The 15,453-nt window shown below is 31.6% G+C and overlaps 1 protein-coding gene across 1 annotated transcript; it reads left to right on the top strand.

Annotated features, from left to right (window-relative positions):
- The first annotated feature begins 1,064 nt into the window (after positions 1–1,064).
- LOC111698640 (disks large 1 tumor suppressor protein) lies at positions 1,065–15,368 on the top strand. The gene is made up of 16 exons (XM_023469018.1): positions 1,065–1,115; positions 2,766–2,843; positions 3,392–3,456; positions 4,237–4,348; positions 6,054–6,140; positions 6,878–6,939; positions 8,043–8,120; positions 8,549–8,683; positions 9,996–10,098; positions 10,596–10,685; positions 11,224–11,305; positions 11,886–11,962; positions 13,267–13,339; positions 13,822–13,889; positions 14,537–14,608; positions 15,078–15,368. The coding sequence occupies exons 1-16, from the start codon at positions 1,065–1,067 to the stop codon at positions 15,171–15,173; spliced, it is 1,329 nt and encodes a 442-aa protein (XP_023324786.1). The 3' UTR covers positions 15,174–15,368.
- Positions 15,369–15,453: the final 85 nt, after the last annotated feature.

Below are 15,453 nucleotides of genomic sequence, written 5' to 3'. Positions count from 1 at the left end.
GGGGGGGGGGGGGGGGGGTCGTTTGAGTAAATATTTATCACTGACATAGATTTGACTTTCCACAGACCTAGCCCTCGGCAAATTATGTATTTCCGGTGAAGTCCTGACTACTTCCGGTTTCCAACTCCACTCTCAGGGGTGCTCGTGTTAACACATGATCCACACTTTTGTTTTATTTTCTTTATTTCTTGAATTCTTGAATTCTTGATTTCTTAAATTTTCTTGATTTCTTTAATCCTATTGATTTCTTGAATTCGCTTGATTTCTTGAATTCTCTTGATTTCTTTACTTATCTTGATTTCTTGAATTATTGCGATTTCTTGACCTTAAATTCGTGATTCACGGTGTGTTTATGTCAGTATTTTTGTGTGTTTGTATTATATTTTGTATGTCTATGTCAAAGTGTTTATTTTTTTTAATATATATATATTTATATATTTTTGTGTTTGTGTGTATGTCTTCATTTGTGTATTATTTTCATGAATGTTGGGTCCCTAGTGTAGGCTAATCCTTTGAACAATGGATCATAATCCCTTGTTAACTGTAAATTTAATATTCCAACCTATACACAGTATAATATCTATATAGAAAACTATGCACAGAAGTAGATAGGAATTCATAGCGCTTCCTCCCACCTCTTTTTTTATATCACGCTGCTTTATTTTAAAGAAGGGTGATAATGCTTTATAAACATATTATTTTTACTTACAGTTTATAAAAGCAAACGCGATATTTTAGGTACTCTTAAAATTAAGAATTAAAATTTCAGGTGTAATATCATGAATATTTACATAATTTGAATTCTCGTTTTGAAATTTTTGTAAATTTTTGTTTGTTACAACTTTGTTCTGTTTAGAGAAGCTAGATCTGTTGTTCTGGTGAAAGGGAAAACTGGTCTTGGCTTCAATATTGTTGGAGGAGAAGATGGAGAAGGAATATTTATATCATTTATACTAGCTGGTAGTCCTGCAGATACATGTCAGGTAGTCCTTATACTAGAGCTTGTAGTCCTGCAGATACATGTCAGGTAGTCTTTGTACTAGAGCTGGTAGTCCTGCAGATACATGTCAGGTAGTCTTTATACTAGAGCTGGTAGTCCTGCAGATACATGTCAGGTAGTCTCTTATACTAGAGCTGGTAGTCCTGCTGATACATGTCAGGTAGTCTTTATACTATAGAGCTGGTAGTCCTGCTGGTATATGTCAGGTAATCTTTATATTAGAGCTGGTAGTCCTGCAGATACATGTAAAGTAGTCTTTATACTAGAGCTGGTAGTCCTGCAGATACATGTCATATATTCTTTATACTAGAGCTAGTAGTCCTTCAGATACATGTCCGGTAGTCTTTATACTAGAGCTAGTAGTCCTTCAGATACATGTCAGGGTGTATCTATAAAAACGCTACCCTATAAAAACGCTACACTATAAAAAAAGCTACCCTATAAAAACGCTACATTATAAAAACGCTACCAAGGCTGAATTCGCTACCATTTTTAGATGAGAACTATTGATTATGATTAAAGATAAGACATTAATTTTTTAAATGTATTAAATGAACTGAGAGATATTGTTTACGTACTCCTGAATATATAAATATATTGACCAAAATAACATTTGAATCATTAAAAAAGATATTGAGAAAAAGAAGGTTAATGGAAGATAAGTGGGTCTAGTTCTTAGAATTAGCAGGGCATGGAACGGTGAAACTCTGATTATCAATTCCTCCTTTACAGGAATTTCCCAATAATTATATTCATAATGGTACCCTGCGTGGGTCCAGTGCCAAGGGGCACTGGACCCATGCTAAACAAGGGGTCCAGTGCCCCTTTAATGAAAGGCACAATTTGCAAAAAATTATTATTTTGATGAAAACTTTAGTTTCTTATTTAAAGGCACAATCCGGAAAATTTTATTTTTAAAAAAATCTTTCTTACACAGGTGAACCCGTTCCAGCCCAGTCTATTCATCACTTCATCAACAACTGGATGGTGTTATATCCTTATTGTTTAGGATTCAAATATTTTTACCTAAATTTATTTTATCTTATTTAAATAATAGGAAGTTTAACAAACTGGCTCAGTTCTTTTATTAAAATTCCATTTATGCTCGAGACCCAAGTAACCTAGGATGATCATTTTAGGAAAGTATTATAAGTCTTCTGTGTGTTTCTTTGATTGAGCCAGTTGTTAGCCATGATAAGCCGGGAGGTGCCGACCATAGCACTAACGATCGGGATGTGCTTCTTCGAGCAAACTCTGTCCTTTTTACAGGATTGAATCCTGGGTACCTTTACGTTAAGTAAAAGGTTTTTTAACTAAAGCAATAACCATGCAGCTTCGGTTGCTGCTGCAATTCTAAGGAAATCTAAGGAAATTTATCGAAATTTAGATTTACCACCAAACAAGGATAGTTCAAACAAGGATAATAGTCCAATATATTTGTGCACTGATGGAAACTGTATGATACGTAGCGTTTTATAGGGTAGCGTATTTATAGTATCACCCATGTCAGGTAGAATTTATACTAGAGCTAGTATTCCTGCAGGCACATGTCATATAGTCTACACGATAGGGTGGTTTACCTTCTTTTTAAACAGTGGCAAGTTTATTTCGCAATAGTCCCATAAAACCCATGATTTCCTCTTTGAAATTTGATTATTTTCAATTGTGGTTTCTCTTTACAACGTGAATCAGACATGACTCTCTTAAATGGAGGGTCATATAAAATTTCAACAACAGTCCCTTCATATTGTTTTTCTACCTATAGGGTTTACGGAGAGGAGATCAAATACTTGCGGTCAATGATAAAGATATAACAGATGCTACACATGACGCAGCGGCCAAGGTAAACTTTTTTATCCAAATCCAGTTAGTAGCGATGATATCTATGGAATAGGAAGACGACTTTTAGACTCAAGTTCTGATTATAAATAGTCCCATAGAATAACAATTGTGTTTTACACAAATTTCACTTGAAAAGATGTGGTTCAAAAGGTGCTAGTAAAACTATTTGCTTTATATCAACATCAAATATACCCAAGATGTAGTCTTTATATTCATCAGCTGAGTCGATACCAACTACCATTGTTCAAACCACTTGTTAGAAATTTTAGTTTCGTTTACTAAAGCTGTAAGAAAAGTGAACACCCCGATATTTTTCTTTTTGATTCTTTGTAAAGAAATCTAAACGACTAATTAAAATAAATCCCAATTTGTGTGTAACCTAACATGACTTAGTGATTGAAAAAAAAATTAAGAATAATTCAACCTCCATGTTTATATAAAATCCAAAGTCATATTTTTTAAGTATATTTTATATTAAAAATTTGTTTTTCGAATTTGATTAAAAATGGATCTAAATAATAATTTTACTAATCTGAAAATATATTTTAGGAATTGAAAGGTGCGGGGCAGCATGTAAAAATTACTGTTCAATATAAACCTGAAGAGTATACAAGGTTAGGCTTTACATCAGACAACACTGATATTAATTTCTTTTATCCCCCCCCCCTTCTTTTGGACGCATAGCTTGCTTCTAGCATTTGGATCAAAAGTATTGAATTACAGTCGTTGAATGACATAACATGCTAACCTGCTAATACTCGAAAATAATGTAATAATGGAGTAGTCAGTAGGCAGGGAGTAAGGAATAGAAGGGTGATTTAACTGACGCGGTGCGCCCTACCATATGATTATACATGCTTTGCAGACGGGTACTCCATTTGCATATGAAATATTTGTCTGGTGTACAATCACCGCGTATACAATAACCTATTCTGAATATTTCATATACAAATGGAGTATCCGTCTGCAAAGCATGTATAATCATATGGTAGGGCGAACCGCGTCAATTATATCTCCCTTCTATACCTTACACCCTGTCAGTAGGTCAATCAGTTAGTTTTAGCAATGTTCTATTGAACGCAAACCTTTCCCCATTCACTCGGTGGTTAAAAGAACTTGACATCAAACTTTTGGGTCCATTTACGTTACTATGCATTATGCATGGATCAATGGCTACAACATCAACAAGCTCTACTACTAATCAAAAACTTAGCGATTCTTAACTGTAACAGAATATTCCGTTCATTTTCCAAAACTTTGGTTCGTTCATGGAAGAACTTTTCCAACCCTAGAGCTTTGCTTCGGGAAAAAATCCAACCCTGTTTTGGGAGTGGGGGAGGGATATATATAATATACATGTATAGATATATTTTTAAATAAATAATTATTCCTAGATATGAAGCAAAGTTGCACTCCTTGCAGCAAACTATTACAGGAACACTAGTTCGTACTTCACCCAAGAGAACCCTTTATGTTAGAGCACTTTTTGACTACGATCCGAATAAGGTGAGCCAATCACTATCAGTGTCAGAACTTATCTAAAACGTTTGATCTCGATATGCACTTAGAGAACGTTTAAATTTAAGGATTATGTGGTTGATTTTTTATTTTCTCGTAGATTTTGATCAAATGGGATAAAATGGATGAACGCTTGTTTTCAACAATCTTTAGATAATTTTTACGAATTACTATGATTGGAAAATTACATGTTCTTCAAAAATTGAGGTCACTCTAAAGCTTGTTACAATATTTAAAGGGATTTTTTACCTTTTCCAAAAATTTTAAAAACAACAATTTGAATTTTTAAAGTAAAAGTTTTAATTTAAAATAAGAAATTTTAAAAGAAAAATTTCGTATTAAAAACAGGAATTTTTTAGCCTTTGTTGCCCCCCGGGTTCCTTCGAATAATTTCAGCCAGGATGATGGATTACTAAGAAGAGGATTAATGTTTTATGTTCTAGGATGATGGATTACCGAGTAGAGGATTAATATTTTATGTCCCAGGATGATGGATTACTAAGAAGAGGATTAATGTTTTATGTTCCAGAATGATGGATTACTAAGAAGAGGATTAATATTTTATGTTCCAGGATGATGGATTACTAAGAAGAGGATTAATGTTTTATGTTCCAGAATGATGGATTACTAAGAAGAGGATTAATATTTTATGTTCCAGGATGATGGATTACCGAGTAGAGGATTAATGTTTTATGTTCTAGGATGATGGATTACCAAGTAGAGGATTAAGAGGATTAATATTTTATGTTCCAGGATGATGGATTACCAAGCAGAGGATTAATATTTTATGTTCCAGGATGATGGATTACCGAGTAGAGGATTAATGTTTAATGTTCCAGGATGATGGATTACTAAGCAGTGGATTAATATTTTATGTTCCAGAATGATGGATTACTAAGAAGAGGATTAATATTTTATGTTCCAGGATGATGGATTACTAAGTAGAGGATTAATATTTTATGTTCCAGGATGATGGATTACTAAGCAGTGGATTAATGTTTTATGTTCCAGGATGATGGATTACCGAGTAGAGGATTAATGTTTAATGTTCCAGGATGATGGATTACTAAGGATTAATGTTTTATGTTCCAGAATGATGGATTATTAAGAAGAGGATTAATATTTTATGTTCCAGGATGATGGATTACCGAGTAGAGGATTAATATTTTATGTTCCAGGATGATGGATTACTAAGCAGTGGATTAATGTTTTATGTTCCAGGATGATGGATTACCAAGCAGTGGATTAATGTTTTATGTTCCAGGATGATGGATAACTAAGAAGTGGATTAATATTTTATGTTCCAGGATGATGGATTACTAAGCAGTGGATTAATATTTATGTTCCAGGATGATGGATTACCGAGTAGAGGATTAATATTTTATGTTCCAGGATGATGGATTACCGAGTAGAGGATTAGTATTTTATGTTCCAGGATGATGGATTACCAAGTAGAGGATTAATATTTTATGTTCCAGGATGATGGATTACCGAGTAGAGGATTAATGTTTTATGTTCCAGGATGATGCATTACTAAGAAGAGGATTAATATTTTATGTTCTAGGATGATGGATTACCGAGTATAGGATTAACATTTTATGTTCCAGGATGATGGATTACCGAGTAGAGGATTAATATTTTATGTTCTAGGACGATGGATTACCGAGTATAGGATTAACATTTTATGTTCCAGGATGATGGATTACCGAGTAGAGGATTAATGTTTAACTACGGAGATATACTTCATGTTACTAATGCTTCCGATGACGAGTGGTGGCAGGTATTGATCCGCTCTTATAATCTGAAATCCGTAACTAATAATTTCCGAGTTTAACGCAGTTCTTGCGAGTTGAACTAGTTCTCGAAGATTCAACAAGTGATACACTTATTTATTAATAAGATTTAATAAAAAGTTTCGTAATTTTACTCTATTCTTATCAAAAGTTTTTAGCTTTGAAAATAGGAAAACTATTTCATTTCTTATATTTTTGCAACCTTCTTTAAATTAAATTACATTTATCCCATAAAATTTTTTGGATTTTTTTCAACGAACTTGTGAAATGATAAAGTTTTTAAGTAAACGAAATAATTTTTTCATAAAAGTTTATAAGAGGATTATGGTTTAAGGAAAATAATCTGTTTCTTTGGAAAAGTCTGAACAGAGTATATTAAATTAAAAAGTTAAATATGTTTACCATGTTTACTATGTTTACTATGTTTACTATGTTTACTATGTTTACTATGTTTACTATGTTTACTATGTTTACTATGTTTACTATGNATCTTTTACTATCTTTTACTATCTTTTACTATCTTTTACTATCTTTTACTATCTTTTACTATCTTTTACTATCTTTTACTATCTTTTACTATCTTTTACTATCTTTCACTATCTTTTACTATCTTTTATTATCTTTTACTATCTTTTACTATGTTTTACTAACTTTTACTATCTTTTACTATGTTTTACTGTCTTTTACTATCTTTTACTATCTTTTACTATCTTTTACTATTTAGGCACGTAAACTGCTACCTAATGGGGAGGAGGCTGGCTTAGGTATTATTCCGTCCAAATTAAGGTAATTAATAATTAACTAACCATTTTTTATACATTTCATTTTTGTTTCTTTTGATGTGGTTTTATTTGATTTTGTTTTAATTGATATTGTTTCAATTGATTTTGTTTCATTTTATTTCCTATAAAATAGTTTGGTTTCATTTGATTTAGTTTGATTTAATATGGATTCATTTAATATGGTTTCATTTAATATGGTTTCATTTAATATGGTTTCATTTGATTTGACGTCATTTAATATGGTTTCATTTGATTGTTTCTTTTGATTTGGTTTCATTTGATTTGGTTTCATTTGATTTGGTTTCATTTGATTTGGTTTCATTTGATTTGGTTTCATTTGATTTGGTTTCATTTGATTTGGTTGCATTTAACATGGTTTCATATAATATGGTTTCATTTGATTTGAATATTACATGTTTACAGTTTTAACATTTAAATGTGCCAATATTATTTTCCTTTCAGATGCTCGATTAAAATCTGGTTTACATTATATCTTAGTTTTTTTAACATACGGAATAAAATAACATTAGATGTTCTTTTAACTTGAAAATTGACAGGTTTAAAGGGAATTTATTGATTAATTAACCATCCTGCATATATAGTTATTGAGTGGGTCACAGATATTTAGCCTTCTTCTTTCAGGCTGTAGTTTTCCTAAAATGATAGTTCAGATTTTACAGGCAACGCTGGGCACTACAGCTATTTTTGTATACAGTTGTAAGCGATTATATCAATACAAGGAAGACGACTTTTGCTTTTAATTTTGATTTATATCAAGGTGTTAAACAGCATGAATTCACATAAATATAAAAGTCAAGAGAAACTGTCAAATTAAAAAACTTCTCTTGGATTACTTGTAAACTTCTAATTCGAAAAAAAGCTTGTTAACTAACAATCAATATCAATTTAAAAAATCGTCTTCATTGTATTGATAAAATCGCTTACCACAAAATAATAATTTAATAAATTTGAATGACGTAATTATTGGGTGTATTTGATATTCATTTAAAGGTTTTTTGAATTTTTTGACTCTTTAGTACAAATAAAGACTCGGCTGAAGACTTCTTTTCATAAGTTAAATCTGTAATAAAGGTTTTAATTGTTTAGGTGGGAGAGGAAACAGCGAATGAAGAATCGAACATTAAGATTTGGAGGCCCTGGTCGTAGCTCAACTAGTCTTGATAGGTCAGCAATCCTTCATTATTTATCAGGGTCCTTTTAAAATAGTAAATAATTTATTTATAATGTAGAAATCTCTTTTTGGGTGTTCGATCAAAACTTATAAACCCCTTGAGCGATTTGCCTCAAATTTTGATTGGGGTCTCGGGAGAACCATTGGAATATGTTTTGCTTGGGTGAAAATTCTAATTTGAGCAAGTTTACAAGTTCAAGGCAAAGCTGCACAAGTAAGTATTATATATTTATATTCTGTAATTTTCTTTTTCTATTTTTTCCACTAAACTGAAGTTGAGACAGGAAAGGTGGAATTAGCTGATTTTATATGAAAGTTTTGTTGAGTCCAACAAAAAAAAGGCAAGGAAATGCAGGAAATGGACTTATATTTTTGAATCTGATAATGTTAAAATTGAAAACGAAGAAACTGATGTGTTTAGGAGTACAAGTGCTTTGAATCGGCAGCACGCCAAACAGAAAATAAGTTTCAGCCGACGATTCCCATTTATGAAATCACGTGACAGATTAAACAAAATGGACGACGAGGATTCATTTGAGAACGGTAGTAATCACAGGTAAGCTAAGGGGATGAAGTGTTACAATTAATCAGTGGTATATCCCCCCCCCCGTGCGAAAATTACAGTCAATAGGATTCACAACGGATATTTGGTAATTTTCTAGAGAACGATTTTTGGAAACCCCCTCCCCCCTTCTATAAATTTTGTATATTCCCTCGGCCCAGAAAGTGTCCTAACCTAACCTAATCCTAAATATATAGTAATTTTGTCGAAAATTTTGAAATTGAAGGTATGTCCTGGCCGCAGCGCTCGGCCCCCTAAGCATGTCCTAGCCGCAGCGCTCGGCCCTGAAATTGACCGAACCTAACACTGAAATAATACTAAATAAATATTTTTTTGTTGAAAATAGTTGAAATCTAGGTCATGAAAAAAAAGGATAGGAAGGGTCCAAAAATCGTATTCTAGGAGGAACCCGGGTATTGATTAATTATTGCTTAAAAACTTACTTTCCATTTAACTTGTTTATTTTCGTCATTTCGGTAAAAGACCCTTTAAGAAATTCTTAAAATCTCTTGGGGGGGGGGGGGAGATCAACAAACCTAAGCCTGAAAACTATCCGCATGTTAATATTTTATAATCAGGGTTATAATATTTACAATACTGTTTCTGAAAGTGAAACACTATTGAACTTATTCATACTAATTTTTGATTTGTCAGACATTAAAGATGAAATCCGCCGAATTACAATCCTAGCTGAAAGGCCCGGCGTTGCCCGTGGAAAAAAATATTTGAAAAAAATATTGAAGAAAAAAAATTGGGAGAAATAAATCCCCACCACGGCCACCCATGAAGGTCCACAAAAAAATTCAGCCAATTCGGTCCAGCCGTTTGGTTGGCTATAGGCAACATATATATTTACGAATGTCTGATTTATTATTTAGATATTTAATACTTATTTTTTTAAACTTTTATTCATTTATATTTCAGCATTCAAAGTCATGTATCGCAAAAGTAAGATTTATGTTTCACATTTAGATCGTTATTGTTCAATTACTTACAAGTTACAACACGTAAAGAAGTACTTACTTTTCATATAAAAGCATGCTTTAGGCACATTTTAGTTAGATTTTTAAAATAGAATTTAGAACTACAAGGATTTATCATAATGTTAAAAAATTTGTTCAACTATAAAAAGTCAGTTTTTTCTCAGAAAAAAAAATAGCTAGCGTGGGTTTTTAGATTAGATTTTTGTAAATTCTGATTATTCTCAACGGAGATTACGGAGAATCATTGCCAGCTCTTTTTTTTTAATTTAGAAAAAAAGGAAATTCATATTTCTAAAAATTAATCAATTTTTCATTTTTTTCAGATCTCGAGACGAGATGAGAGAAGGGAATATTTTAACATATGAACCTGTTGAAGAAATAGATTTAGAGTTTACTAGACCTATAATTATCCTTGGTCCAATGAAGGTAGACTTTATTAGACCTATAATTATCCTTAGTCCAATGAAGGTAGAGTTATTAGACCTATAATTATTCTTGGTCCAATGAAGGTAGAGTTTATTAGACCTATAATTATCCGTGGTCCAATGAAGGTAGAGTTTATTAGACCTATAATTATCCTTGGTCCATTGAAGGTAGAGTTATTATACCTATAATTATCCCTGGTTCAATGAAGGTAGAGTTTATTAGACCTATAATTATCCCTGGTCCATTGAAGGTAGAGTTTATTAGACCTATAATTATCCCTGGTTCAATGAAGGTAGAGTTTACTAGACCTATAATTATCCTTGGTCCATTGAAGGTAGAGTTTATTAGACCTATAATTATCCCTGGTCCAATGAAGGTAGAGTTTACTAGACCTATAATTATCCCTGGTCCAATTAATTATATCATTTACATGAGACAAACATCAAAGTCTCTGGTGTAAAAACTAATTTAGTCAAGTTTTTATTTTTAAATATTAGGATCGGATTAACGACGACCTTATGCGTGAGTTCCCTGAAAGATTTGGTTCCTGTGTTCCTCATACAACAAGACCGAGAAGAGAACACGAGGTGTCATATATTATTTAAACTTTGAAGGAAGTGTTTGTGAAATATTGAATCGCCGACAAAGGGTCACTCAAATGCCATAGAGTCAATGGACAAAGGGGCAAACGGGGACAAATGCAGAATTCGACTGTCCTAGCTGCGGCGCTCTGTTTAGAATTGTGGCCGCTGCGCTCGGCCCTCAAATAGTCTTGATGTAATCAAAAATATATAAATATGTCCTTTTGTCGTCTTTTGACACTAAGTCGTTTTTTCCTCTGTCTTTTGACCCTAGGTCGTTCAAACCTATGTCGGTGTATCGAAATTTCAAATTTAATTCCATTAATTTATACACTTTAATACAATTAAATACTTTAATACAATTAAATACATGATTCTTTAAACTCTTTGCATCAATGTTGGTATTAAAGAAATCGACCAATTATTTTCATTGATTCATTGATTCATTGATTCATTGATTCATGGATTCATGGATTCATGGATTCATGGATTCATGGATTCATGGACTTATGAATCTATTAATTGATTAATTGATTGTCTGCAGGTTGATGGACGGGATTATCATTTTGTTTCTTCTGTTGAACAGATGGAGAAGGATATACAAACCCATCTTTTTATTGAAGCAGGTAAACTACAAGCTAGCGAGATCGTTTTACTGTAAAAAAAAATAGACGATTTTTGACAAATTTAGACTCAGGTAAAATTTGAAAAATTGAAAAATCGAACATAAAATGGCAAGTTTTTTCATTCTTTTGATACACTTCACCCAAAAATTCATTGTATTTCTTTTTAAATCATTTAATAGGGGAAAAATTGGTTTGGTTTGGTAGTATTTTCGAGAAAATTTACACCACTGAACTTATGAAACTGTATTCTGTAGTTTCTACGAATTTTATTTTTGTTTTCTTCTAAAAACACAATATGTTTCTAGGAAAAACTCAAGTTCTTAGTTTGTTTGCTTGTTGGGACATTGTTTCGTTGTTCAATAGGTCTTAAAAAGTTAAAACAATGTCTCTTAAGGCTGTATTTTTAGTTATTATGTTCTTTTGTGTCATACTCATAAACTAGATTTTTAAAGTGCTATTTTGACGCTTTATAGATATGCATATAAATATTAAATTATTTTTTTATAAAAGTTATAGTTATTATTATTATTATTATTTATTACTTGTTTTATTTTTCTTAAGGACAAAATAATTCTACCAGGTGTTTTTAATTCAGGACAGTACAATGATAACTTGTACGGTACTTCAGTACAGTCAGTCAAAGATGTCGCTGTCCAGGTATTAATCAGATTTATATTTTCTACAGTCCTATTCTAAATTATCTAGAATAAAATAAATAGAATGATAACTTAAAAGTCATCTTGGACCTTAGAAAATCTTGCGGCATTGATTATAGGTAGCTTGACGTTGTTAGCAATATTTTTAGTTAAAGAATAATCACAACATTACCCTAATCCTGTCATTTTTGTTGTTTTAAAAATACCAGAAATATTAAGAATTTTGTTTAAATTTCTGTTTATTGAATAATACCATACAAATGTTACGAAATCATACATATCCCCGGTATTTATGAATGCACAGAAATGTCACACCACTTTTTGGAAATGGCATGACTAGGGCCATTCTGTCACTCTGTGATATTGTCTTTAAAAAATATTGCAAAACTCGGGTTATCTATGTTTAATGCCGCAAACTATTTCCAGGGTCAAAGACGACTTTGAAGTCATTATTTAATTATATTATTCCGGGTTATTTAGAATAGGACAGGTCTGTAAATTTTTTAATTTTCGAGTGGGAACTAAAAGTGGACATTCGCTGGCAAGTTTTTCCCCTTAAAGTTAATTTAATTACCCCTTTTTCATTCAAAGACTAAACCCGCCATCATAATTTCACTTCGCGCAAACAATCTTGTTGAAAGACGGTGTGGGGGGGGGCGAATATTTTTCCTCAATATATTTTGTTATTTACGCGTAAAAATTTGTTTGCAGTAATTTTATCTGACTCTACTGACGAATTATAGAAAATAGTGGAAAACAAATGTTTTTGTTGTATTTTTTGCTTTTTTAAATGGAATTGTCAAAAGAAGAGAAGTTGGTTAATTTTATGATTCACTTGTTTCTTCCCTGCACTGCAAAGATAATAACCAACCCTCACTACATTTTACTTATTTGTAGTCTTTTTGTACATTTTGTATGATAAAAAAATGTATCATTTACTCTCAAGGAAATTAGAATCAATGGAAATTTAAACCCTCGAGGGATTCAATGATAAACCCGAAGGCGTTGCCGGTGGAATTTTTAAAAAATCGAATTTGTTTTTAGCCTATGTTACCCCCAGGGTACCCATGGGTTTACTCAAAAAATGTTAGCCAATTTTGTCATTTTGCCATTTTTTACATAAGCGAAGAGTTTAGTTTTAAAAATATATATGGGCCCACCAGAATCTGAGATGATTTTCAATTTTAAATCAAATATTTTTAAACTTTTTAATGTTGACAATTTTACAAAAGCAAACTTGAAATTTAGTATTTACATTTCTTAAAAATAAGATAAGTTGAATAACAATGCCTATCTTGAACCTAGGGTAAGCACTGTATCCTGGACGTTTCTGCCAACGCAATCAAGAGACTTCATGTTGCCACACTTTACCCTATTGGTAAAAAAATTAATAATAAAAAATTGTATTGCTAAAACATTTTTGTGTTTGCATGATACTCGTGTAAAATTTACTGAATAAAGTTCACATATATCTAAATTCAAATAAAATATATTAATGCGTTGTCTCATCTTTTAGGCATAAGTTATGTACATGTTGCAGCACGTAAATTGTCCTCAAACTTTTCTATCAAAAATATTATAAAATATCAACTTTATACGAATGCGTCGAAAAATTATCGATGACTATGGGTTGCTATATCTAAATGATTTGTTTGGAATTAAATTTTTTTTCGATCAGACTACGTTCTTCAGTATAAGTCGTATTTAACAATTTTCTCCTTAAAGACGCAACAGATAGAAGTAAGATTAGTAGTTCTTCGCCGTAAGCCTATGCTCCCTCTTATTTTTCGCGAACACTCCCATTAAGCGTCTGCTTTTTTATTTATCTAATTAATTTGATTAATATGATTTATGTTGCAGCTGTGTTCCTAAAACCTAAGTGTGTAGAATCTATCCTTGAGATGAATAAACGAATGACCGAAGATCAGGTGAAACATTGTCCTGCCCCCCACCCTACTCGAAAAAAATATTTTCAAAAAAAAATTTGGGAAAAAAATATTTTTTAAAAAATCCATTTTTTGAGACTAAATAAAGAAAAATGTCATGTTCTCAGAAAATCTCTAAAAAATAAAAATCCGTCACAATTTAAAAGATGGGTTGAACCAGGGACCGAATTTAATGAATTGTAGAGTTCGCTTAACTACCTACAACCGATTAAAATCCTGAATCACCGATTCAAAATCTCATAAATGTAAAGCTTTGATGCGGTAATTCAAATTTGAGCCGTCAGTATGTAGTTCAGTGGCCTAACTCAAATTTATTTATTTTGGTCCTAGGATAGGTTTAAAATGAACTGTCTTGAATAGCTGATCTTATACACATTATTACTGAAAACAGAATATACCAAGATTTAATGGCCCTGGAAACTAAAAACATTAAACTTTATCTTGATTAAGAATGTTGTTTTCTGTTTCTTATCTCTTAACAGTGTTTCAAGTCTGATCTTTTGAAACCCATCGTGGGCTTGCTTATCTTGTATAAGCTCATTCTACCAAACGATATATAACAAAATTACCTTGTTATGAGACTGATTTTTACTCTATTTACAAATGTATTTATTTTTGTAATTTTTTAGGGTCGGAAAACTTTTGAACGAGCCTTAAAACTAGAAAGTGAATTTGGCGAGTTTTTCACCGCAGTTGTACAGGCATAGAATTTAACTTATTTTATTTTAACATACAATTTATATTTAACTACATATATCTTCTTTTTTTTCATTTATCTTCATTTTGGGCTTTAATAAATAAATAGGGAAAAAACACAGACATCGTAAGAAATAAGATTTAAGAATTGTTTTAAAATGTTCTTTCAAATTTAGAAATATGCGAATTTTTTTGGTAAATTTTGTAGATTTTTATTAACTAAATTAAACATTTTGTGTTCTAATAAATAATGTGGAAAAAACACAGACATCGTAAGAAATAAGATTGAAGAATTTTTCATGTTATTTCAAATTTTTTTAATTTTGAAATGGGCAATTTTTTTGTTAAATTTTGTAGATTTTTACTAACTAAATTTGACATTTTGTGTTCTAATACATAATGAGGAAAAAACACCGACTTTGTAAGAAAAATATTTTTAAAAATTTTCTTCTATTTTTGACATTTTCCTTTCAGGGTGATACCCCAGAGGAGTTGTATGAGAAGGTTAAAGATGTAATCCAAGAACAGTCTGGAGACACTATCTGGGTTCCATCCAAGGAGAAACTCTAAACCTTAACCCGTCTCTAAATCATTACTGAATTTAAAATGGTGGACACAGACTTAACAATCCAGATAGGGTTGAACGAACAGTTAGGGGGGAAAGGGTCATTAATGAAAACAAACAAACAACCCGGTTTTTAATCGGAGCGGACCTAACTCTCAAATTTACATAAACTGTGATATCAAAATATTTTGTTTTCAACCCAAGCTGAAATCAAAATCACATTTAATATTCGCAGCACGCAGTTTAGCAGACTTCCTTTATCACTTGTTGATGCACATTGAAAGG

The sequence above is a fragment of the Eurytemora carolleeae genome, unplaced genomic scaffold (genome assembly GCF_000591075.1).
Source record: "Eurytemora carolleeae unplaced genomic scaffold, Eaff_2.0 scaffold140, whole genome shotgun sequence".
Taxonomy (NCBI): domain Eukaryota; kingdom Metazoa; phylum Arthropoda; class Copepoda; order Calanoida; family Temoridae; genus Eurytemora; species Eurytemora carolleeae.
Note: the sequence above shows the minus strand (reverse complement) of the source record. Positions and strands in the feature narration are given on the sequence as shown.